General features: G+C 41.9%; 2 protein-coding genes across 4 annotated transcripts; one reads left to right on the forward strand and one right to left on the reverse strand.

Annotated features, from left to right (window-relative positions):
- Positions 1 to 523: 523 nt before the first annotated feature.
- On the reverse strand, positions 524 to 9,223 carry LOC129180526 (zinc finger protein 135-like). The gene is made up of 2 exons (XM_054775106.1): positions 8,821 to 9,223; positions 524 to 5,194 (listed from the first exon to the last, which is right to left on the reverse strand). The coding sequence occupies exons 1-2, from the start codon at positions 8,996 to 8,998 to the stop codon at positions 4,596 to 4,598; spliced, it is 777 nt and encodes a 258-aa protein (XP_054631081.1). The 5' UTR covers positions 8,999 to 9,223; the 3' UTR covers positions 524 to 4,595.
- Positions 9,224 to 9,310: 87 nt separating this feature from the next.
- Positions 9,311 to 24,763, forward strand: LOC129180520 (oocyte zinc finger protein XlCOF6.1-like). 3 transcript variants are annotated; one of them, XM_054775088.1, is made up of 3 exons: positions 9,311 to 9,436; positions 9,533 to 9,728; positions 22,584 to 24,763. In XM_054775088.1, exon 3 carries the CDS (start codon positions 22,595 to 22,597, stop codon positions 23,843 to 23,845), a length of 1,251 nt encoding a protein of 416 aa, XP_054631063.1. In that variant the 5' UTR covers positions 9,311 to 9,436; positions 9,533 to 9,728; positions 22,584 to 22,594; the 3' UTR covers positions 23,846 to 24,763. The 3 variants fall into 3 exon arrangements, with proteins under 3 accessions (XP_054631063.1, XP_054631061.1, XP_054631062.1); XM_054775086.1 differs by lacking the exons at positions 9,311 to 9,436; positions 9,533 to 9,728 and adding an exon at positions 15,265 to 16,550 and having other exon boundaries at positions 22,584 to 24,760; XM_054775087.1 differs by lacking the exons at positions 9,311 to 9,436; positions 9,533 to 9,728 and adding an exon at positions 17,582 to 17,772.
- The last annotated feature ends 890 nt before the right edge of the window (positions 24,764 to 25,653 follow it).

A 25,653-nucleotide genomic window follows, 5' to 3' on the forward strand; every position in this document is an offset into this window, starting at 1 on the left:
CAGCCAAAAGCGGGGACCTTGGCGGTCTAGAAGTTAGCTCTTGGGACGTGGAATGTCACCTCTCGAACCCCATTTTCAAGCACGAGGGTGTCCACATGTGCAGTAGGACACCCTGGGCCGCAGTTCGATGATTGACTTTGCGGTCGTGTCGTCAGACTTGCGGCCACATGTTTTGAAAACTCTGGTAAAGAGAGTGGCTGAGCTGTCAACCGTTCACCACCTGGTGGTGAGTTTGCTCCAATGGTGGGGGAGGATGCCGGTCAGACCTGGCAGAGCCAAAGGTATTGTGAGCGTTTGGCAGAGTCCCCTGTCAGGAGTTTCAACTCCCACCTCCAGGAGAGCTTCCACCATGTTCCGAGGAAGGCAGTGATGCATGTTGTCAAGCTGAAGAAGGAGTCCTATTGGGCCTTTTTCTGACAGGTATCAGCAGGCCAAGCAGGACGCAGCTCTGGCAGTCGCTGAGGCAAAAACTCGGGCATGGGAGGAGTTCGCAGAAGCCATGGAGAACGACTTCCAGACGGCTTCGAAGAGATTCTGCACAACCATCTGTTGTCTCAGGAGGGGGAAGCAGTGCACAGTCAACATCGTGTACGGTGGGGATTGTGTGCTGCTGACCTCGACTCAAGATGTTGTGGATCGGTGGGAGGAATACTTTCAAGATCTCCTCGATCCCACCGACATGTCTTTCAATGTGGGACTGGGGACTCCACAGTGGGCTCTCCTATCTCCTCAGCCTTCTTAGTAAGGTCTATTCAGGGTTTCTGGAGAGGAGGATTTGCCGGATAGTTGAATCTGGGATTCAGAAGGAGCAGTGTGGTTTCGGTCATGGTCGTGGAACTGTGGACCGGCTCTAAACTGTAGTCAGGGTCCTTGACGATGCATGGGAGTTTGGCCAACCAGTCTACATGTGATTTGAGGACTTGGAGAAGGCATTCCACCATGTTCCTCCAGGAATTCTGTGGGGAGTACTCAGGGAATATGTGGGAACCGGACCATCTAATTCAGCCGGTGTCACAGTTTGGTTTGCATTACCGGCAATAAGTCAGCCCTGTTTCCAGTGAGGGTTGGACTCCTCCAGGGCTGCCCTTAATCACCGATTCTGTTCAGGACGCCCAGGGCGTTGAGAGGTTCTGGTTTTGTGGCTGCAGGATTGGGTCTTTGCTTTTTGCAGATGATGTGGTCCTGCTGGCTCCATCAAGCCGTGACCTTCAACTCTCACTGGATCGGTTCCCAGTCAAGTGTGAAGCGGCCGGGATGAGAATCAGCATCTCCAAATCCGAATCCAAAAAGGGTGGAGTGCCATCTGCGGGTCAGGCATGAGCTCCTGCCCCAAGTGGAGGAGTTGAAGCACTTCAGGGTCTTGTTCACGAGTGAGGGAAGGATGGAATGCGAGATGGACAGGCGGATCGGTGCGGCATCTGCAGTGATGCGGATTCTGCATCAGTCTGTTGTGGTAAAGAGGGAGCTGAGCCAAAAGGCAAAGCTCTCAATTTACCGGTCCATCTATGTTCCTACCCTTGCCTATGGTCATGAGCTTTGGGTAGTGACCCAAAGGCTAAGATGGCGGATACAAGCGGCCGAAATTAGTTTTCTCCGTAGGGTGGCACGTCCGACTGTTAGAACGCCTCCGGGAAGACCCAGGACCCGTTGGAGAGACTATGTCTCTGAACTGGCCTGGGGACCTGCCGGGAGGAGCTGGACGAAGTGGCCTGGGTGAAAGAAGTCTGGTCTTCCCTGCTTAGGCTGCTGTCCCCGCGATTCGACCTCATAAGCGGTCGAAGATGGATGGACGTGTGACAGCAAGCCATGTTTTGCTAACAATTCAGGTGTGGAACACGGCAACCAGGTGCAAACAAGCGCAGCCCCGAAGGCACGCCAAGACAGTGAAAACAACAATAACATTGACTAATATTGTGCTGTGAGGAGTTTGATATGTTTTACTGGCAGTGATAGCTACAACCACCTAGCTTATAGCATCAGTTAGGAATTAGCACTGCATTAGCCATGAGCACCAGGTGGGGAGGGGAAAGAAACTACTCAACGACACATTTTTTTTTTTTTTTAAATCATATTTATTCTGATCAGAGGGGAAGACGGTGCTGAAGGCCAGGGTAGAAGCGTAGTCATACAAACTTCATCAGGTGCAAGCCCATATTCTGGATTAATCAGAAGCCGTTGATGAATTGGAGAAACTTGTGTTTGGTGACAGGAGGCCTCTAGCCAAAAGCAAGTGGTCGCAACAAATCATAGCTTGTTCTTGTAGCAAATCAGACCCACCGGTGCCTTGGTTAGCATCATGAATCCGTTCCAGAAGTTCCTACTCAAACCAAAGCAAATGTTCCCGTCGGAAATCATGTCAATCCAATTCATCCCTTCCAGACGCACGAAAGTGTTAACACAAAACATGTTTTACAGACAGTAATTGTACTTTTACATGCAGAAAATGATGCAAAAATCATTACAAAAGACAAATGGATGGACAAGTCAACACTTTCTGGTTAACCTGTGGAAGGTGGTATCACACACTTCATGTGGTCACCATCAGTGGAAGAGTTTTGACTCTCGTAGCCCTTTTAGTAAAGCGGGGACAGATCATGAGAATGAAACATTATTAACAGGATGAAGAATTCCACTGCTAAGGACTACTATGAACTTGATGTTTGTTCTTTATGAACTTACAAGGAAGCGGTGGCACAGCCAGTTACCAAGTTAACTCAATTCATTTCAATCAACATGCAAATGTTTGGAATATCGCTAGGTACTCCAGCATTCCAGTCGAGGAACAGAAGTGGTTTGAGTAATTACAGGCCAGTTAGTAAGTGCTTGAAAAATGGGGTGCTTAGCAGATGATCCAACATCTTGGCTCGGGACAAACATGCTTGCATCGCATGCAATTTGGCTTTCCAGCAAACTATTCAACAGAGTCTGCAGAACTTTGTTGGTGGAAAAAGTAAAAGAAAAAAAAAGCGGTCTTGCTGCTGTATTTTTGGATCTGCGAAAAGCTTTTGACTCTTTGAATCACAAGGTTCTTTTATCACATTTAAATGTTTCAAGTGAAGCTGTTAATTATTGGACTGAATCTCATTGGACTAACAGGAAACTGTGACTAATGGGGTGCCATCACCCCTTATGAACTGTGATGTAGGGGTCCCTCAAGGATCCATCCTGGGGCCCATACTGTTTTGGTTGCATTTCAATGACCTTCTTGAGTGCCAAAAATCACATCTTACCATCAATATAACATCTTGTCTAAATGCAAACGACTTGGCTTTGAAAATCGTGTGAACTTTAGAAACGGCTTGATTTGGCTCCTCCTTCATCAAAAACAGGTCCTCTCTCTCCCAGGGCCACGAGGGCCATATGATTGTGACCTACCACTGAAAAAAGTCGTTTTGGACAAAATGTCCTCTCCTTCAAAGGCAGCAACTTTGGGAACACTCTGCCAGTGAGCTTAGGAGACTCCTCCAGCTTTGCTGCCTTCAGACATCACCTAAAGGAGTGGCTCATGCGCAAGCAGGTGTGTGATCATCACAAGAGTCCTGCCCACCACAACGGCCACTGGATTTTATTGTGCACTTCAGCACTTGGTCTCCATCATTTCAACTAGCAACGTGTACGCTGTGAGCGTCTCGTGTTGGGAGGGTCATGTGGCAAATCATTCAGTTTCAAGTCTTTTATTATATGTTTTATTATGTTTACAGTGTTTTTTACTGTCTGATTGTGTTTAACATCAACCTGTTCAGGGAAAACAGATGGAAATTTACCTTTGGCTAGAATCTGACGTCTTTACATATCATGTATAGGTTCATCATATGTACTGTCCTCATCTTACATTTGAAAAAAAACCCCCCAAAAAACACATCACATTCCGGGGAACATGTGGAACGTGGTATCATACACTCATCATAGCATCACTGGTATTGCACACTCACCACATCGTCACTTTCCGGGGAATGTGAGGAACATGGTATCGCACTCATAGCACTTTCTATTTAAGTTGTAAACGAGGTATCACACTCATATCACTTTCTGGGTAAGTTGTGGAACGTGGTATCACACTCATATCACTTTCTATGTAAGTTGTAAACGTGGTATCACATGCATATCACTTTCTGGGTAAGTTGTGGAACGTGGTATCACACTCATATCACTTTCTGAATAAGATGTGGAGCGTGTCATCACACTCATCACACGGTCTCTTTCTGGGAAAATTGTGGAACGTGGTATTGCCCTCATATCACTTTCTATGTTAGTTGGGGAACGTGGTATCACACTCATATCACTTTCTGGGTAACTTGTGGAACGTGGTATCACACACTCATCACATGGCCACTTTCTGGGTAAGGTGTGGAACGTGGTATCATTCACTCATCATAGCATCACTGATATCGCACACTCACCACATCGCCACTTTCCGGGGAACTTGTGGAAATTGGTATTGCACTCATAGAACTTTCTATGTAAGTTGTGGAACGTGGTATCGCACTCATCACTGGTATCTCACACTCATCACATGGTCACTTTCTGGGAAAGTTGCGGAACGTGGTATCGCACGTCATATCATCGCTGGCATCATACAGTCATGTGATCATTTGTCACGTGTGATATTGTGCTTCCATGACGGAATGTTGTGTGTTGTGTGTGCGCATGTGTACAGCCAAAGTTTGCTTATACGAATAAATTTTACCACAAAGTGAGCATCTAAAAGGTTTTTCTCCCGTGTGCGTTCTCATGTGTGACGCCATGTTTACCTTTTGAGTGAATCTTTTGCCGCAAACGGGACAACTAAATGGTTTTTCTCCCGTGTGAGTCAGCATGTGTCGAGTCAAATGACCTGAATTAGAAAAGCTTTTTGCACAAAGCGAGCAGGTCACACGTTTTTTACCCGTCTTCTTTGTAGAGTGTTTGTTGTCGGTGCGAGTCCTCACGACACCTTCACCGTCTGTATCGCTGCTCACAGCTTCTCCATCCTCAGGAGAGCGTGACGTCGCCTGCTCGCTGTCTGACAGCGGAGCTAAGAGCTGGCCTGCTTCTCCATCGCCGTCTGTCTTCAGAGAGACAACGGTCAGAGGAAACTCGGTGAGATCCACCTCCTCCGACCCGTGAAGACACTCTGTCTCTCCTTCCTCCTCTTCCTCTTTAACGTGGGGGGGCTGAAGATACTCCTGCTTCAAAGTGGAGCTCCCCTGGACGTCTGCAGGACACAAACACACTTTTGCTGAGATGTCCAGGAGCATCAAGCTGGTTTTCAGCGTGGGCTGGTTCCCCTCAGAAGGCATATGCATGTATCGTCACCTCATCACCAGGCTATTGTACGTCATGTAATCACAACCGCAGCATTCATTTCAAATCAGGCTGGTTTTCTCTTCCAACAAGAAAGATGTTTACAAATACATGGAAACACTTTTTCAAAAAACTAATCTTACATGGTTTGACCCCTGTGAGAAACGGATTTGATGGCCCGTACGCCTTCCCGCTCTCCAGGTGCGCAACCCGCAAGCTCCAGCCAGGAGCCCAGTCCCCAAAAGCCGACGGGGGGTAGCACACATCGTCCTCCCCATGTTCACAGGTTGAAAGAGAGAGGGACAGAGCGCAGCGGTGTGCCTGCTCACCCAACAGCGACGACGGCCTTTGCTACCTTAAAACGAAGGCCCGGACAGAACTCCAAAAAAAGACTGCTCGTTAGGACTTACTGTTGTAACACACTGACTGGCCTCTCTCTCCTCCGCCACCATCGCTCGCCCACCACACCGAGCCAACAAGCCAAAAGGACGTGTTGTCGTCCCCCATCCCCCTCCAACTGAGATCCACTCGTGGCTCATTTGTCATCGCATCACTGCAGAAACATTCAAAGGCTCCCTGACACCATTGATCAACTTTGCTTAAATATGTTCCATACTGTTTGTAACTATCGGTTTTTGGTAAGCGAAGGCTGAATTAGTCCCAATTACATTTTCGTGTGTGTGGCGGCCGCCATTTTGGTCTGAACCAAGGGGCGTTTCCCAAGTGACGTCGGCGTAGGGACAGCTCTCATCTTAGCAGAGTAAACAAACACTAGAGTTACCTCGTCTACTTGGTTCGGTATATTTGTCATCAAAATAGCAGTCATGCCAAAACGTGGCGTTGCCACTGGATGTTCACAGTGTCTGAGTGATCTTTTTCCAAAGACGAAGGTTTAGACTACAATGAAGAAAGCAAGTACAATAGCCACCGGCGTGGCCGAGGATGGTGCTTTGTTGTAGGCGGTCGCATGCTGTGAGCAGCCCCGGGTGGAGCCTTGGATGTCAGGAGGAGTAAACAAGTGCTAATTTCAGTGTATGTGATATGGACCACCGCCTCACGTTCATTTCACTGAAGACTGCTATGGAGAAACACCTTTACAAGTAATGTATAAACGCATTTTGGATGCTAGGAAGCTAGCAATAGGAGAAAGGCGTCAAAGTTGCCACAGAACACAGCAAGTCATGTCTTTTTGACATATATAGTATGTAAACACGTGGCAACAAGCACTCAAAACGTTATACAGTTTATAAAACTTGGGGGCAATAAGGCTCCAAAAAGCCCTTTACGCTCATTAAGAAGCCGATTTAAAACAGAAATTGAAGGATAAGCAACTTCACACTTTACCATTTTGTGTTTGAATCTTCATCTGCACGTCTTTGTCCCCCCGGGTCAGACATATAGGCCAGTAAATACATCTTAATTCCATCTCCAGATGTTTCTTCCTCCTCGGAAACTAACGACACGTGGCTCGCATCTTTGCTACAATCACCGTAAACATCCTCTGTCTCATCCATCCTCTCATGTTTGTTTACTCAAAGATGAGAGAGAAGATGACAGAGAAGCTGAGAGCCAAAATGGCGTGCCGCTGCGTACAAAAATGTCATTCTGACTAATTTAACGTTTGCTTTCAAAACAACGGAAATGACAAACAATGTCCACTGCAAAAACTACATGTCAAGAAAGTCAGAAAGTCCCATTTTAAGCATCAGTTTCTTATTTTTTCCTAAAAAGAAAAAATATCTTGTCTAGCAATTTTCACTTGAGAAAAATAATCTTATATTAAGAAAGCATAGCTAGCCATTTCTTATGAAGATTTTTGCCAGAAATTATATATTTTTTCCCAATAACAAGCTTATTTTGATTGTTATTTGACAACAGGTTAAGAATATTTGCCTTAAATTAAGAATAAAACTGGTTTCTAAACCTTGGAAATTTAAGAACGAACTCACACAGAAAATAAATGTAAAGATTTGCTGATTTCGGAGCAATGTGAAGGTTGCGCAGCAAATTTCTTAGAGCGCACCAAGATTTACTCCATTAAATCTCGTCATGAAATCTGTGTCAACGTGTAAAATTATTCAACTGGATTCAAGAAAATACGACTCTCTTTTTATCTAGTTCATAAATGTAAACACTAGTGAACTTACATGCTAATCATGCCAAAAAAGAATTCTGGTGGTGTTTGACAGTAGGCGTTCCTGAATGAAGTCAATCTTAGATACAATCACACTCTTTTTAAATACTAAATAAATCCATCCATATAATCTGTGTCCTGCTTGTTCAAAGAAGTAACCAGCATAACTAACGTGAAGACGTTAGCTGCATGGTCGCCGAGTGCTTAGCATGTTAGCCCCCCAATCAGGTAACTTGGGTTCAAATCCCACACATTCAACCCTGCGTTCCTTCCATATGCATGATAGGTTCACTCTAGATATCTCTATAGATTTAATAAAATAGAACAATGCTGCTACATTTAGAGTATGGAAAATCATTTTTGCTGAAATCTAGCTTCCTAAAAGCTACTTTTGCCTCATTTTAAGGTCTTCTAAGAGCATTTGTCTTACTTCTTACCTTGTCATAAGAACATTTGACTTCAATCTAGCAAAGTGAAGAAGAACAAATTGCTTACTTTCGGACTCATCATGTTCTTACAAGTCACAGGAAAAATATTCTAGTTAGAAGAATTCTAGCCAAGCAACTTTTGATGACCCTGCTGGCATTATTGTTTTGCTTGAAATAAGAAAAATGTTGTCTCATTTTAATATCATGTGGGCTTCTTTCAAGGATGGCTGTTTTTGCAGTGTAGAAAATTCGAGTAAAGTTGATCAATCACGTCCACGCCCAAAGTGGAAGTGGCGCCGCAACCCCAGGCAACGTCCGCAATCAGACTCAGATGGTCCCACGACCAGATGACGGCCGCGAAAAGCAACCAATGCAGCGAGGAAGGACCACTGGCAGAATAATGCTGAGCAAGTTAACACTCATTTATTGTACTATCTATACCCTACTAGTCTATTCATTGATCTACATTACACTAGCTATACCCTACTATCCCTACCCTACTATACTAACTATCTCACTTCTACATGGATAATAACATCGTCAGGGAATGCTGTCTTTTTCTCTTTTTTCCTCCATGTCCCCTCGGGAACCTCGTAGGTTGTTCATAAATGGTGACACCATCTCCGAACGAGTCAGACAGTGAAACAGTAGCATTTTCATTGCTGATTTGAAGCTGAAAGACTGGCCATCACGTGGTTATGAGCTAGGCTAAGTTACCATGGTGATAGAGCTACCTTCGTCTACACAGCTCGCTAACCCACTGAACTCTTGCTTGGCAGGATACCTTCCGCGATATCAACGAAAACACAAATGCTGTATCTGAGAAAACAATAAAGCTAAAAGACAATGAAAATGCCGATCCCGCCAGATATCTCCAATATCGACGTTTGAGTAGAGTTTGTGATGTTAGGTCCAGATTGAAGATGAACGAATATGAAATTCACACAAAGAGATGATGACCGTTAGTCAACATACCTTCCATGTGGAACACAACGCCAGTCTTGCTAACAGCTTCCAGTTGTTGTCGATGTCGCTCCTTCTCCTCTCTTGTTCGGGAAAGTTCCTCCTCGTAGGACGCTATCGTTCTTTCAAACAGCGCCAATATTTCATCAACCGCCACCATCAGTCGCTCCTTCACCAACTCTTTCAACATTTTGGTGATTTTCACTCGATTGCAGTCTGTCAAGAAGGTGCTGTCTCAGCTCGTCTCCACTTCCGTGTCTAACTTCCGCCTTTTCTTCTTCGGTGGAGTCTTACGGAAGCCGAAGCGTGCATGACGTCACATCGCTGCCATCAAATGTATCATGAACAGTTAAATCTCACGTGTAACAACAGAAATAGAACATTAGCCTTTTGGTATTCAGTCACACACTTGTTCTTGTCCACTGACCTGTATACGTGGAATGGCCCCGATCGCTTGCTGCGCATTGGAGGCTTGAAGCCACCGGAAGTATAGAAATCGCCATGTTGTTTCACCCAAAACAAGAAAGCCTCAGAACTAAGAGGAGTTGGAGATGCCGTCTTGTGCTGCTATTAATTGCACAAATCGTGATAGTCGTGAAAATCGCGAGAAGGGACTTACATTTCACAGGTAGGTAAATGCTTATAAATAATAAAAATAGATACTTTAAATCTTTAAGCATCTTTTCATCTAAGTAGTTGTAAATGAGCCCTTATTCTCCTTTAGATTTCCACACTGCAATGCTCAACTTCTAAAGCAATGGGTAGTAAATATGCGGAGAGACAGGTGGCTTCCTGCAGCCAGATCGCAACTCTGTTCAAGTCATTTCACCGAGGAGAACTTGGACAGGACCGGCCAGACTGTTAGATTAGGACAAAATGCAGTTCCAACAATATTTGACTTTCCTGATCATCTTCTAAAGGTATGCTAGCATTTAACTTTGATACTACGTAGATCCTTATCATAACAAATATCTTGTGAACACTGAAATTGACTTGTTATGCATTGTAATTTCACACCATAGAGGAAGGAAAAAACTTAAACTGGAGGGACATTTTGAGATTTCGGTCTAGTAAATTTACTCTGTTTCAATGGAATTTTTGTTAATTTGTGTTAATTTTATACCGAAACATAATAAATATAGTGAATTAAGATACACGTATGCGTATGCGTGTGTGCTGTTTTGGGTGAAGCAAGATGACCGACAATAGCTTCATGCGTCAGCCGTGACGCCCACTGATCTGTATTAAATATCTGGATAGCTCATTTGCGATAACTTGTGACGCCACACGGCCGCCATATTGCTACTCGCAAGAAACACTTCTCAGACAAGCTTTTGCATTCGTGGTGAACTTATTTTATTAATTCGGATTGGACACAAATTTTGCTTTGAGATGCCTGCATGTGCAGCTATTATTATTTGCACTGTCGATCTCTCAGATATTTTCGGTCGTGTAAAATTCCTCTGATTAAATGTATGTCCAGAATTGATAGGTTTATATAGCTCTATAATAGCTAAGAGGAAATGTACATCCTTTTTTGTTATATCATGATATATGTATTTTTTTAAGGGACGAAGGTTGCGTTACTTGAAGGAATGGGAGAATCTCCCCGCTTTTTAATGTCAAATATAGATGTTCTGTTAGCCTCTTCATCTGCTTTGTACACTATGTACGCTGTGCCAATGTAGTCGATGTGAGTAGTAAGATGGCGTCTCTTTGGCTTCAGCGACTTGCATGGGCGGGTGCGACGTATGAGCTATCCAGATATATTATACAGATTTTTTTTTCATTCAACTTCATTAATGCCTTACAGTATACAATAAAATACGGTCAAGGCATGGGCATTAACAAATAACAATTGGATAACAACAACACACAATAAGTCAGATACTGTATATTAAACAGATCAGTGGATAAAGATGAGACGTGTGACGTCATTGAAGCGCGGTTGCCGTAAAACCTCCATCGAAGAAGAAAAAGGCGGAGAGGCGGAAGTGACTGTCGAATGCTCGAGGCGCCAAAATTGAAGCGTGAAAAGTGCGAAATAAGGAATACAATAAGTATTGAATATACAGTTGAGAGAGAGAGAGATTTGATATCTGGACTGGAGGTGGGTTGTGGGAAGTGGACTGCATAGGTCTCGGCCGACGGCCTATATGGGCCCGGTAGGACGAGACCGGTGCGCCACGACCTGCAACAAACCAAAAGAGACACGAAGAGCTGGTGGCGGTGGAGCGGAGGGAGCTGAAGTGCGAGTGCAACCAAACTGTACCGTGAGTGTAACAATGGGCTGTAGCTCAGATGATGTTAGCGACGAAGGGGCAGAGGAGATGGAGTACACACACGTAAAAATAGCAAGGAAACAGTCATGGTCAGAAGCAAGCAGCGGGAAAGATCATGATGGAAGACAAACAAAGAAAAAAATACGAGCTAAAACAAACGGCAAAGAAGAGTCAGATGAAGAATACAAAGTTCTTATTACAATGAGCAAAGATAAAGGACATTTTCACCCAGTTCATCTAACTAAAGCAGTTGAAAAAGAAATAGGGAAAGTTAAATACGCCAAAATGCTCAATAACAGAAGAATACTAATATCAGCAGCAAGGACATATGATGAAGTTGAAGGACCTTGATGGAGGAGAAATACAAGTACACATACCAGGAGAGGCAGCAGCAATAAGAGGAGTTCTATCAAACGTAGCGATGGAAATGTCCATGGATGAGGTGAAGAGAGAAATAAGAGGTGGCAAAATAACAGAAGCTAGACGACTCCAAACCAGCAGAGGAGTAAAAAGTGACAGTTTGTCTGTATTACTTGTATTTGAAAAGACAATACCGACAGACATACGTATAGGATGTATGAATTTTAGGGTGAGGGGGTACATCCCTCAACCACTAAGATGCTATAAATGCCAGAGAATGGGACACACAGCACAGCAATGTCAGTGGAGGCAAAGGTGTGCAAAGTGTGGTGGAGAACATGACTATGGGAAGTGTGCTAGCGATGCTAAACTAAGATGTTGCAACTGTGGAGGAGAACACAGTGCCGCATATGGCGGCTGTGAAGTGCAAAGACATGCCAAAGAAGTGCAAAAATACAAAAGAGAAAATAAGGTATCATATGCTGAAGCAGTAAAGAATATAGGTATGTGTGTAATTAAGCAAAATAAACCAGTAGAGAATCAGGAAACTCATATAGAACATACAGGACAAGCAGTAGGACTTCCTCAGAGAACAGACCATAGAAGATCTCAATCAGAATGGAATGCTCCCCAACAGAAATGTAATCATAAGTGTAGGACAGAAGAAGACACATTAGTAGTAAATAAAAAGAACTTTGTAGCTTTTATATGTAAAGTCATCAATGTGGCCACAAGGCAGGAAAGGAAAAGTGACAGGATCAAAACGGTTGTGGAAGCGGCAGAACAATATTTAAACATCAAAGACGTGAAAGCAGAAGTAATACATAGTATGTTGACTATACATAATGATGCAGGACCTCAGAACGGTAATTAAATTCACAATGGTACTCCACATCCTACCATGGAATGCAAGAAGTTTCATAGCAAATGGACAAGAACTTAAGAAATATATAAGAGAAAGTAGGAAAAGACCTGATATTATATGTGTGCAAGAAACGTGGCTTAGACCACATGTGGATGATGTGTTGCATGGCTATGAATCAGTGCCATTCCATAGAAAAGAAAACCAAGGGGGAGGGTGTGCAACATTTGTGAGGGATGGAATAATATATAATAGAATAACAACATTAAATGAAATAGAATGTGTGATTGTTGAAATACATCAAGCAAATACAAATATAATCATTATTAATATATATAACCCCTGTAAACTACTAGATGTTGAAACAATGGAGAAGATAATAAGGAGGCATGGTGGTAGAGAGATCTGGTGTGGGGACTTTAATGCACATAATAGTTTATGGGGAAGTAAGCAAACAGATCACAATGGAATAGTAGTAGAAGAACTCATGGATATCAGACAGTTAGTCTGCTTAAACAAGGGAAATGGAACAAGAATAGATATACGCTCAAATAGAATGTCATGCATTGACTTAACTCTGGTCTCACATAGCTTGGCAAGTTCCTGTGAATGGTATGTACATGAAACCACAAGTATAGGAAGTGATCATTTCCCCAGAAGTTGTACAATAAACGCAGAAGTAGATATCAAAGAAAGACACAGACATAAAAAGTGGTGCTTTTCAAAAGCGGATTGGGGAAAATTCAGGGAGGAAAGTAGCAAAGCAGCAAATTCAATACCAATGGAAGGTGGCATAGAGGAATGCACAGTTAAGATGACAAATAAGATCATAGAGGCAGCAATGAAAAGTATACCGTGGAAGTCAATTGGAGGGAAAGGAAAATGGTTCCATGGTGGAATGAAAAGTGCACAGCAGCTGGAAAAGAAAGAAATAGCACATTAAGAAGGTTAAGGAAGAACCTCAGCCAAGAAAATGTAATAAATTATCAGAGGAAAAAAGCTATAGCCCAAAGAGTAATTAAAAACAGTAAACAAAACGCATGGAGGGATTATTGCTCTGCCATAGGAAGGCAAATCAAGATAGGAGATGTATGGTCAATGTTGAAGAAGATGAGTGGAAAAAATGTGTTTGTTCAAATACCTGCATTAGAAGATAATGGAACAATGGCTGGGACTGGTCAGGAAAAAGCAAATGTGCTGGGGAAAAAGCTTGCAGGGGTGCACAGTGGAGACCATCTGGATGAAAATCATAGACGAGGGAAGGAGAGGATGCTAAAAGAGAATAGGGATGTGTTTCTAAAACAGGATAGTGAGGAGAGTGTGATGGATGTTGAAATGAATATCAATGAATTGCTAATAGTATTAAATAAAAGTAAAGATACTGCAACAGGAGAAGACCAGTTGAGTTATATTATGTTCCAGAACTTACCAGGAAATATGATATTTATTGAACAAGATATGGGAAGAAGGGAAAATACCAAAGCAATGGAAAAGTGCATTAATTTTACCATTTAATAAACCTGGTAAGGATCCAAAACACCCTGTGAATTATCGACCTATTGCTCTAACATCACATCTATGCAAATGGATGGAGAAAGTTCTAGTCAGAAGACTTAACTATTTCCTTGAAAGTCGAGAGTTACTTACAACTTATCAGTGTGGTTTTAGAAAAGGACGGTCAACAATGGATGCTGTAGTTAGAGTAAGTCAGGAAATAGAGAAAAGCTTTAAAATGAAAGACTTGATGAATATTGTATTCTTTGATATTGAAAAGGCTGATGATTCCATGTGGCGGGAGGGCTTATTGATTAAGATGAATAGGATGGGAATTAGAGGTAGGTTCTATAACTGGGTCCTTGATTTCATATCGGACAGAAAATTCAAAGTTAAAATAGGATCAGAGATGTCAGAAGAATACAGTATAGCAAATGGTATACCACAGGGGAGTGTAATTAGCCCAGTTTTGTTTAACATAATGATAAATGACATATTCATGAATCTGGATAGAAGGATTGGGTCGGCCCTACACGCAGATGATGGAGTGATTTGGGCAAGGGGACGAGATTCTGTAAATGTGACAAGTAAAATGAAGGAAGCAATAAAGAAGATAGAACAATGGTCACATGACTGGGGATTTAAGCTATCACCCAATAAAACATGTTACATGACGATTACCAGGAAAAAAGGCATAAAAAATCAGAACCTGATGCTGTATGGACAAAACATGATAAAAGTAGATCATTTGAAATACCTTGGTATGTGGCTAGATCAGAAAGGCACATGGAAGACCCATGTGGAAAAGGTAGAAGAGAAATGTAAGAGGATAATAAACTTAATGAGAGCTGTTACAGGTAAGGAGTGGGGAGCAGATAAACAATCACTAATATATATATATAGAGCTATGATGAGAGCAAATATAGATTATGGAAGTTTTGTAAATGGAGCTGCAGCTAAAACACATTTAAGGAAAATAGAAAGAAATATTCCCAAAGCATTTAGGATAAGTACAGGTGCAATCACATCAACACCAATGAAAGCAATGCAGGTTGAGTTAGGAGAAGTAGCGTATGACCTGAGAAGAGATCAACTTATGTTGACATACTGGAGTAGACTTAAAGGATGTAGGCATGGACATCTGGCCAAGGATGTGATGGAGGACTGTTGGGAGTATAATACAACTAAAAGTAATAGCTTTGGGTGGGTAATTAAAGATAAAATAGATAAATATAACATAAACAATATACATATTAATAATGCTACACCCATAAGCAATATTCCTATCTGGCTATTTCCTAAACCTGAAGTAGATATATATATATATACATATAACAGAGTTAAAAAATAAATGGAAAGATAGTGAAAAAGGACATAAGGCAAGTCAATATATGAAAAACAAATATTATGGTTACTTAGATATGTATACAGATGGATGAAAAAGCGAAGAAGGGAAGGTGGGGATTGGAATCTATGGACCACCAATGAACTATAGCATCATTAAAAGATTACCAGACCAGCTCTCGGTTTATACAGCAGACATGATGGCAATTATTATAGGCTTGCAATGGATAGAGGAAATAAAAGCAGATAGAGTGCTACGTTGTGTGGACTCTCTGGCAGCATTATATAGTATTAAAAATATGGAATCAAGTGGAGAGGATTTATTATTAGAAATACATCAAAACTTATTCCAACTACACATGTTAAAAATAGACATAAGATTTTGCTGGGTGCCTGCACATGTAGGGGTGGAGGGGAATGATGTGGCAGATAAAATGGCTAAAATGGGAATGAGAAGAAATGAAATTATAGATATACCTGCTGGTAAAGGCAATAATTAAAAAACAAATGATGGAGAAATGGCAAAATAGGTGGGATGAGGGTAGTAGCGGGAGAAAGTATTATAAAGTACAAAAATCTATCAGTGCACAAGGGGTGAAGAGAAAAAACAGAAAAGAGGAAGTAGTGTTAACTAGGATGAGGTTCAATCACACCGGGTTAAATGACAAGATGTTTTTGATAGGGAAATGTAAATCAAAAGTATGTATGGAGTGTAAAAGTATAGAGAACGTAGAACACATATTACTACACTGCAAGAGATATAGGGAAGAACGTGTAACGTTAAGGAAAAGAATTAAGAAGATAGGAAGGGAATGGAGCATTGAGGATATCTTAGGAACAGGTGGGGAGGGGGTAAGAGATATACAGAGGGCAGTGATAGAATATGTGAAGGACACGGGATTATATAATAGAATATAGATACGTATTAGAATATTTTATTATAAGTATTATCATTAGGATTATTATTATTAGTAGGATAAGTAGTCTCCTCATTATCTAAGTTAGCATAAAGTAGGATACTTTGTATACTTTGTATATGGCCCATGTTACATACTCTGGTACAGTAGGTGGCGGTATGCACCTTTTAAAGTCACGGTTGCAACCCGCCATTAAACTAAAAGAAGAAGAAGAAAAAGGCGGAAGTTAGCAGCGACACTTGAAGAGGACGAGAGACAAAACACGCGACGTTCAAGTGGTTTTCTCGCTACCAGAAAACACCAAGATGCTAAAAGAGTTGGTGAAGGGGAGACTGATGGTGGCGGCTGATGAAATATTGGCGATGTTTGAAAGAACGATAGCGTCGTACGAGGAGGAACTTTCTCGACTAAGAGAGGAGAACGGGCGACAAGGACGACAACTGGAAGCTGCTGGCAAGACTGGCATTATGCAACACGTCGAAGGTATATTTACTGACCTTCTACTTCATCATTTCACTTTATGTCGGTCGTTTACAGAGGAGGTGACAGCACGAAATGTTGAGTTCCAACGGAACAATCCAAGATGGCGGCCAAAGTACGCTGTTGATTGTTGTACTACTTTGCGTTGGTGCTTACTTTACCAGCAGTGACTGCCTTGCATTCAATCCAACTTAAAAGGGGCGCAGGTACTTTGAAAATGATGTTGCATATAGTATGTTTCTAAAATGCTCCATAAAACTCGTTGTGTACAGAGTAAATCTGCATTCTTCTCCTCTTGGCTGAAACGCTCAAATTCCACGGCCTGCATCCTTGACCACGCCTACTCGGTTGCTACGATGCCACGTGTTTGTGTGAAACTAACAGGGGCTCTACTGTTCTGCTCCATGCACCACATGTTGCTTTGATTTGGTCCCACGATGGAGCTTATGGCAACTGAAAGAATGGGTCCCATCACATCTTGACGTGATTCGGTGAACGCGAGCATGTTCCCGTGCCCATAGACTTTGCCTCTCCGGTGCTCTGGTCATTCATGTGGCAGCTTTGCACTCCAGCTCGTCCAGAAGTTACAGAAGCCAAGCAGAACGAGCTCCCTTCTGTACTCTGCTGCTTCTGTCAGCCAAGACAGGGCGTTCCTATCATAAAGTCTTTGCTCCCGTACAGTTGTGACTCGCTACACTGCGGCTCAAACACCGCTGCCTTGCTCTAGTGCGTTTTTTCCAAAATGAATGAATACATTTGGTGGTTGACTCTTAAGGTAAGACACGTCACATGCAGTATTTTGTTCACCAGCATCATCAGTGTTACCTAACAGCACCTTAGCTTGCAACCATACGACATGACATCGAGGAAAAAAGTTCTCCTCCATTTGGTTTCTTTTTTCTTGTCCTTCTTCCCCACTCTGTGGGAAACACTTTAAGTTTAACACAAATAAAATGGAGGCTCGCTAGCTTGTTACAGTATATGTTATGAGTGGCAGTCGTCTTTTATGCCCATGCAGAGATCCTGTAGTCTGCACATGGGCAGCACGTAATGCATGGTAAACAAGGCGTACGTGTATGGATGGCAGATTCATGTTAGACTGGCGGTCCTGCATATCAATCAAGTGATAAACGTCACAGTGAGGATGGCTGATCTTTTTTTTTTTTTTTAATGCCACGCAATCAACCACATGCTGCAACAAAAAGGAACTTTCCCCGTGGTAATGGTGAGTTATTATTGCTTTTCATGTCTACTATATTGGCTAATAGGAGTGTAAAGGTGACTATAGGGGTGTTATTACATGTATAATAACCACTATTATGTCTACTATATTGGCTAATAGGAGTGTAAAGGTGACTATAGGGTGTTATTACATGTATAATAACCACTATTATGTCTACTATATTGGCTAATAGGAGTATAAAGGTGACTATAGGGTGTTATTACATGTATAATAACCACTATTATGTCTACTATATTGGCTAATAGGAGTATAAAGGTGACTATAGGGTGTTATTACATGTATAATAACCACTATTATGTCTACTATATTGGCTAATAGGAGTATAAAGGTGACTATAGGGTGTTATTACATGTATAATAACCACTATTATGTCTACTATATTGGCTAATAGGAGTATAAAGGTGACTATAGGGTGTTATTACATGTATAATAACCACTATTATGTCTACTATATTGGGTGTTATTGCATGTACAGTATAATAACCACTATTATGTCTACTATATTAGGTGTTATTGCATGTACAGTATAATAACCACTATTATGTCTACTATATTGGGTAATAGGAGTGTAAAGGTGACTAAAGGGATGTTATTTAATGTCTAGAGGGCTCTAATAATGTTTAGAGAATGTTTTTAGAAGGCTCGAAACAGGTTTTCTATGCCCTAACTACAAAAATATTCATTTAATATTGAACCCTACTTTGTGGAAACTCATGAATCAGGTCTGGAAGCAATTAGCCGTGATAAACGAGAGACAACTATAGAGCTATGATCTGGACCAGGGGTGTTAAACTCGCACCATGGGGACCTGAGGCACTGCAGGTTTTATGTCCAGCCGGTCACTCAAGCAGGTGATTTTAATGATCAACACTTCCTTGAATTTGAGGGGGCTCATCAATGAAATCACCTGCTGAAGAAGCAAGATGGAGAGAAAACTGGCAGTGTCTCGGCCCTGACACACATGATCTGCGTCCTCACAAGGTTGGCCTCTGGTAAACTTGCAGGGAGAGGAGACTGGCCGTTTAGTTGTTTTGATTTCCACTCCACTTGTTCAAAGGCAGTAATGGGGGCTCACCACCAAACATACATACCAAGGCTGCTGTGATTTCACTTTGTCTGGGCATGATGGTCAGCAGTTCTCCAGGTACTGTAGACTGTTTGGTGATTGGCTTTAGGGTTCCCGCTACATCTAATTGATCGTGGTGCGGCGCCGCAACAAAACAATTTAAAGTAGGCCGCACGGTGGCTGGGTGGTTAGCGCACAGTCACAGAATCTCCGCACATAAAAATGTTTAACTGCACTTAATTTTGATAAGCATGCACCAGAATCGCCTGCCTGCCCTGTTGGCACTTGCACATGTGCCCAGATAAAAGTACACGCCACGTCACGTGTTGTGGTTCACTTTGTTTCTTATTATGGAGACAATGAACAACAGCCCGCAAAATCAATTGACGACAGCTTGTCACATGCTCAGCCTATCTTTGCCAGCGTGTGCAAGTGCTCACATTTCAATCTCGTTCCGCTTTCTGCCATTGTTGTTAACACATTTTGCCTGGCATCTAGCTGGTGTTTGTCTCACGGGCGAGCTACAAGTGGCTATCACGTTCATGGGTATATCAATCATCACAAGTTACTTTTGAAAATGTCACTTAGCAATCTTGCTGTCTTGTTATCATGATAATATTTATGGCTTGTCTTCAACACTAGACCTGTGGCAAAGTTGTTGGACATAAACACGTGGTGTGTACAGCTTTAAGATAGAGATGCTATCATAGGGGTCTCCAACAGGTCGCTCGTATGGTAGCAGAATATTTGCATCACCTCTTGGTATTTTCTAAGTGTTGCATTCAAACACGACTCCTGTATTTAATGACAGAGGAGCACACTGAGTGGAGATGTGCTTTGGAAATAAAGTACAATTGAAATGTTGGCAGTCATTTAAAATAGTGGTCCTCAAACCCCGGGCCGCGGTCCGGTACCGGGCCATGGGTCATTTGGTACCGGGCCGCACAGAAAGAAAAAATAATTTCCATGATTTCATTTTTCATGTTTTATTTTGAAAAGTGGCCGCATTCTCTGTTACATCCGTCTCACCTGACGCAAGTCCATTGTGGGTGTGCTAACTTTATCTCATGCCGCACAGACTACTACTGTATTTGTAGCATTGTTCTTTACCTCATATGTGGTGTAAATGCTGATACTATGTGGGAATGCATAAAGGTAAGTTTGATGACTTATTGAGTGCTAATGTGTACATTTGTCTCAAGGTAATTCATGCTAGCACACTGCCTTTTAGCACACACGTCAAACAGCCATGTCATCATCTTGAACTGGTGGATGGTGGGTCGCCATTCATTTACTGCTTTTATTTTGATGTTATTCATGTCTTAGTTTTACACAATACATCATAAATAAGATACATTAGATCGCTATCATGTACGAACCTCGCCACCACTCATCCACTCATGTGGAAGGACTTTTTTTTTTTACATGGGAGGATTTTTTTTCTGTGCATTCATTCCTGCCTAAAATGTCTGCTAGTGTGTGGGCATCCAACTGTGGTTGTTTTGGTTGTTGGTTTCAATAAAGTTGTTGTTGATGGACCACCTCTTCGTCATTCTCTCAATGTCACTATTGGATATCAACACAAAAACATCCTGGTCCGTGAGATGTGTATCCTGGAAGAGTTTGCAGCTGTGGAATGGGCAGATTACGTTTCCCTGCATGCTTTGCTGTGGTTAAAATGATGACTTTGGACGGTCTCTTGTGCCTCTTTTAAGGTGTTAGTTTTGCAGACAGGGTGTAATAGTTCAAGTGCTGCCATTTTTAGTCGTGTTCAGCTCAATTATTGTGACTTTTGGTGAGCATCTGGCACCCTTGTTAAGAATGGTTGTGGATTTTGTGCTATGTGTGATATTGTTTCCACTTTTAAAATGAAACTGCCAGAGGAGAAGTTTAATTACGCAGATCGCTGCCAGCACTTTGTTTGATAAGGTCCGTGAGGCGGGCCAAGTCGATGCTGTTTACCAAACAGTTCCGCGGGCCGGATTTAGAGGCCCTCTATATAGAGAGTTGCGACATGACAAGTAAAAAAAAATACGGTCACGTGACTTGTGGAGCCATCTTGGGGCCAAATTCGCGTTTGCGTTGGCCTTGTCTTTACAGTATTCTTGGGCGTATTATTGTTTATTCCCCAAAAATGCCGGGTTGTTGTGCATTTGGATGCACAAATAGACATGACAAGGGTTTCAAGCTTTACAGATTCCCTTCAGACGTCAACAGACGGACAATTTGGGAAAATAAAATCAACCGTTTGGGCTGGAAGCCGAACTCGTCTTCAAAGCTGTGTGAGGTAGGCTCTGTATATGTTAACATGTTTAATGTCACAATGTTTAGACAACTTGCCAGAGCCACCTGGGGCGACGTTACTAAGTTTAAGGCATCTCTTGATGAGCTTGGCACATTTTGGAGAGAGTGTGTTTACCTAAATATTGTGTTCTACTTCATTGTTTTGATATAAGAAAGTAGCCTAAACGTAAAATATACTATAAAAATAAGGCAGTCATGGATGCTTGGAGTTAAGAATGATCCTTGTGTAAATCACCTCTGGTTGCAAATAAAGTCATCCATGATCTCCAGCAAACTTATAAAACTGCATTCATTTTGCAAAATCTGCACTTGTTTCGAGGTATAAATAATAATGAAATAACAATGAAGAAATATACATATTTTCATCATTTTCAATGTTTAAATATCGGGGCTTTTATATCATTTATTTTCATTCTAGTATCATGAGGTGAACATGGTCATATTTTGACTCTTATAAAATCTCAATGTTTTAACAAAAGATGGCAAAATTATACCATATTACACATTGGAAAATATAGATCTATAAATAATTATAAAACAGACATTTTGCATGCGTCCCTTTGTGCAGAGACATTGCAATTTACATGCATTGTCGTACTGTGCACGCTTGAATTGGCCCCAACATGGCGGCGTCATCTCAGTTGTCGTAACTCCCTATATAGACCAGGGGTCACCAAGGTTTGTCCTTGTGAGAGCTACTTTAACAAAATGAAAATGGCCAAGAGCTACTCATTTTTGTAACATTTATTTTCAGAGCTTATTTTAAACCCCAACAAAGCGAATATGCTTGTTTTACCAGAACATGAACAAAATGCTGGTGTCCACAACTCACATTTTGTATTTCAGAATGCATTTCTTTCTACTGTTCTTTCATTATTAACTGAAAACCTGAATGAAAAGCAGGCTTGCGGGCACCTCATGTGGTCGTGGTGACCACGTTGGTGACCCCTGATATAGAGGGACTCTAGCCGGATTTGGCGAAACCCTGGGGTTACTTTACTTCTGTGATGTTCCTCCATAACATGGTGCTGCTTTGTTCCAGTTTTCTTTGGTCCCACCTCCACCACTTTGTTGTCCATTGATGCCACCTTTGGCTTATCGCTTGTTTTACTTTCAGGGCCACGCCTTCCTCCTTTGTTCTCCTTTTGGAATATGACTTTTATTCTATTCTCTTTTTCCATCTGGAAGTCCCATCCTACCAAACTCATCTCTAGGGCAAGCAGTCAGGCGGTCATTTTGTGTTATACTACGTTTTTCAGTCAAGGCCTTTTCTGTTCATTTCATTTGTGATAATGGCCTACGAGCAGAAGATGCATTTTGTTCAAATCATCTACGAATAAAGTTTGATTACTGATGCATCAGCAATCATTGAAAAGAAGAAAAAACTGACACGTCTGAGTTCAAGTGTGTTTGTGTCCTGCAGACTTCCAGCAGATGATTGGTCGTCAGGAAGAACATCCCCCGCAGCTTGAGGGGGGGAGCTCCACTTTGAAGCAGGAGGGTCCCCAGCCCCCCCACGTTAAAGAGGAAGAGGAGGAGCTCTGGATCACTCAGGAGGGAGTGTGTCTTTTCGGGTCGGGGGAGGCTGATCTCACCACGTTGCCACTGACTGGTGTCTCTGTGAAGACTGAAGAGCATGAAGACAAACCACCCGAGTCCTCACAGCTTCATCACAGTCCAAGTGAGGACAACAGAGGGGCGGAGCCTCCAAGCATCAGCAGCAGCAGCTCACCACAACACATGACAACAGAAGCTGGTGGAGACCACCGTGGAGGATCACAAGCAGACAAGCTCTTAGCTCCGCTCTCAGATAGCGAGCACACAGACAGGGACCACACCCACGAAGCTTTGAGCAGCGACACAGACTGCGAAGGTGATGTGAGGACTCAGGCTGACAACAAACACTCTAAAAAGAAGACGGGTGAAAAACGTTTTAGTTGCTCATTTTGTGCCAAAGGCTTTCATTTTAAGAGTGATTTGACTCGACACATGTGGACGCACACAGGAGAAAAACCCTTTAGATGCTCAGTTTGCGATGTAAGCTGTTCTTATAAGAGTGAGCTGACTCAGCACATGCGAACACACACAGGAGAAAAACCTTATAGTTGTTTAGTTTGTGGTGATAAATTTGCTCAGAAGTACACTTTGACAAGACACACGAGAACACACACTGGAGAAAAACCTTTTAGTTGTTCAGTTTGTGGCAAGCGCTTCTCTGAAAAGTCACACAGGCTATCCCACATGAAAACGCACACAGGAGAAAAACCTTTTAGTTGTTCAGTTTGTGGTAAACGATTCTCTCATAAGTCAACTATGGTATCACACATGACGACACATACGGGAGAAAAAGCCTTTGAGTGCTCACTTTGTTCTAAAAGGTTTTCTCATAAGAGTGATTTGATTCGTCACGTGAGAAGACACACGGGAGAAAAACCTTTTAGATGCTCAATTTGTGGTAAAATGTTTCCTCAGAACAGTGATTTGATTCGACACACGAGAACACATACAGGAGAAAAACCTTTTAGTTGTACAGTTTGTAGTAAAAGATTCTCTGAAAAGTCACACATGCTGTCGCACATGAGAACGCACACAGGAGAAAAACCTTTAAGATGCTCAGTTTGCAGTCAGAGTTATTCTTGTAAGACGACTTTGACAGCACACATGCAGGCACACAACGGACAATAAATGTTTTCTGCTAAATGACTGTCTAATCGTAGAAGTGAAAGTGATGATCTGCTTGTGTGTGATTGTGGTTAGTTGCTGTGCTGCTAAGAGCAGCAGCTCCACAACATGGATTGCCCAGTTTTCCTCACCTTCCTGCTATTGGACTACAGAAGTGTAACCAGTGATCATGAAAGTGTGTTTGTGTTGTGCCAATGTTCAATAATCCTGTGTTGTGCTGTTTACACAGACTGTAAGTTCCAGCTTCATCAACACGTCCATCACCTTCCATACAGAGATAGGAAGCTAATATGAGATGATGGAGACGATGACCAGACCGTTGTTCTAGATGCTATAAATCACATGTTATGATTGTGTTGCACTCATTCATTGCTATAAAGACCATTTCTCTTGTGACCTCTTTGCTGCTCTTCTTTCCTCCTCAGCTCTCATCCGATTGCGCGCAAAATGGCAGCGGTGTGACATCGTGTGCGCTTCCGGCCTCCAAAACCAAAACACTGCCCGTTACATCCTGTCAGACGGTGGCGGGTATTCTGCCAAAGTGGCTCAACCAACACAGGCTTTGTGCTCATGATGCAGCTCAACAAAACCCTAGTTCCCCAAATCCAACTAAACGGTACCGCAATGCTGGTTATCAGCTAACGTCAAGTCCGCTTCTCGGTGTTGTTCTCAGTGCATGTTCACATGAAAGGGGGCGTTTGATGCCATCCTACTTACGCTCAAACGTGAAGCCATCGTGGCTGATATATTGAAAAAATGACTGCGTAATTATTATTGGAGCGTTATGAGTTCCCAAAACTAGATGACTGCTAAAAGCAACACTTGCCCCCAATACAGCAAGCAAGCAAGTTATTTATTATACTACTTATTTATTATACTATCTATACCCTACTGGTTGGTTCATTGATCTACATTATACTATCTATACCCTACTGGTCTATTCATTGATCTACATTATACTATCTATACCCTACTGGTCTATTCATTGATCTACATTATACTATCTATACCCTACTGGTCGATTCATTGATCTACATTATACTATCTATACCCTACTGGTCGATTCATTGATCTACATTATACTATCTATACCCTACTGGTCTATTCATTGATCTACATTATACTATCTATACCCTACTGGTCTATTCATTGATCTACATTATACTATCTATACCCTACTGGTTGATTCATTGATCTACATTATACTATCTATACCCTACTGGTCTATTCATTGATCTACATTATACTATCTATACCCTACTGGTCTATTCATTGATCTACATTATACTATCTATACCCTACTGGTCTATTCATTGATCTACATTATACTATCTATACCCTACTGGTTGATTCATTGATCTACATTATACTATCTATACCCTACTGGTCTATTCATTGATCTACATTATACTATCTATACCCTACTGGTCTATTCATTGATCTACATTATACTATCTATACCCTACTGGTTTATTCATTGATCTACATTATACTATCTATACCCTACTGGTTTATTCATTGATCTACATTATACTATCTATACCCTACTGGTCTATTCATTGATCTACATTATACTATCTATACCCTACTGGTCTATTCATTGATCTACATTATACTATCTATACCCTACTGGTCGATTCATTGATCTACATTATACTATCTATACCCTACTGGTCGATTCATTGATCTACATTATACTATCTATACCCTACTGGTCTATTCATTGATCTACATTATACTATCTATACCCTACTAGTCTATTCATTGATCTACATTATACTAACTATACCCTACTAGTCTATTGTACAAAC

The sequence above is a fragment of the Dunckerocampus dactyliophorus genome, chromosome 4 (assembly GCF_027744805.1).
Source record: "Dunckerocampus dactyliophorus isolate RoL2022-P2 chromosome 4, RoL_Ddac_1.1, whole genome shotgun sequence".
Taxonomy (NCBI): Eukaryota; Metazoa; Chordata; class Actinopteri; order Syngnathiformes; family Syngnathidae; genus Dunckerocampus; species Dunckerocampus dactyliophorus.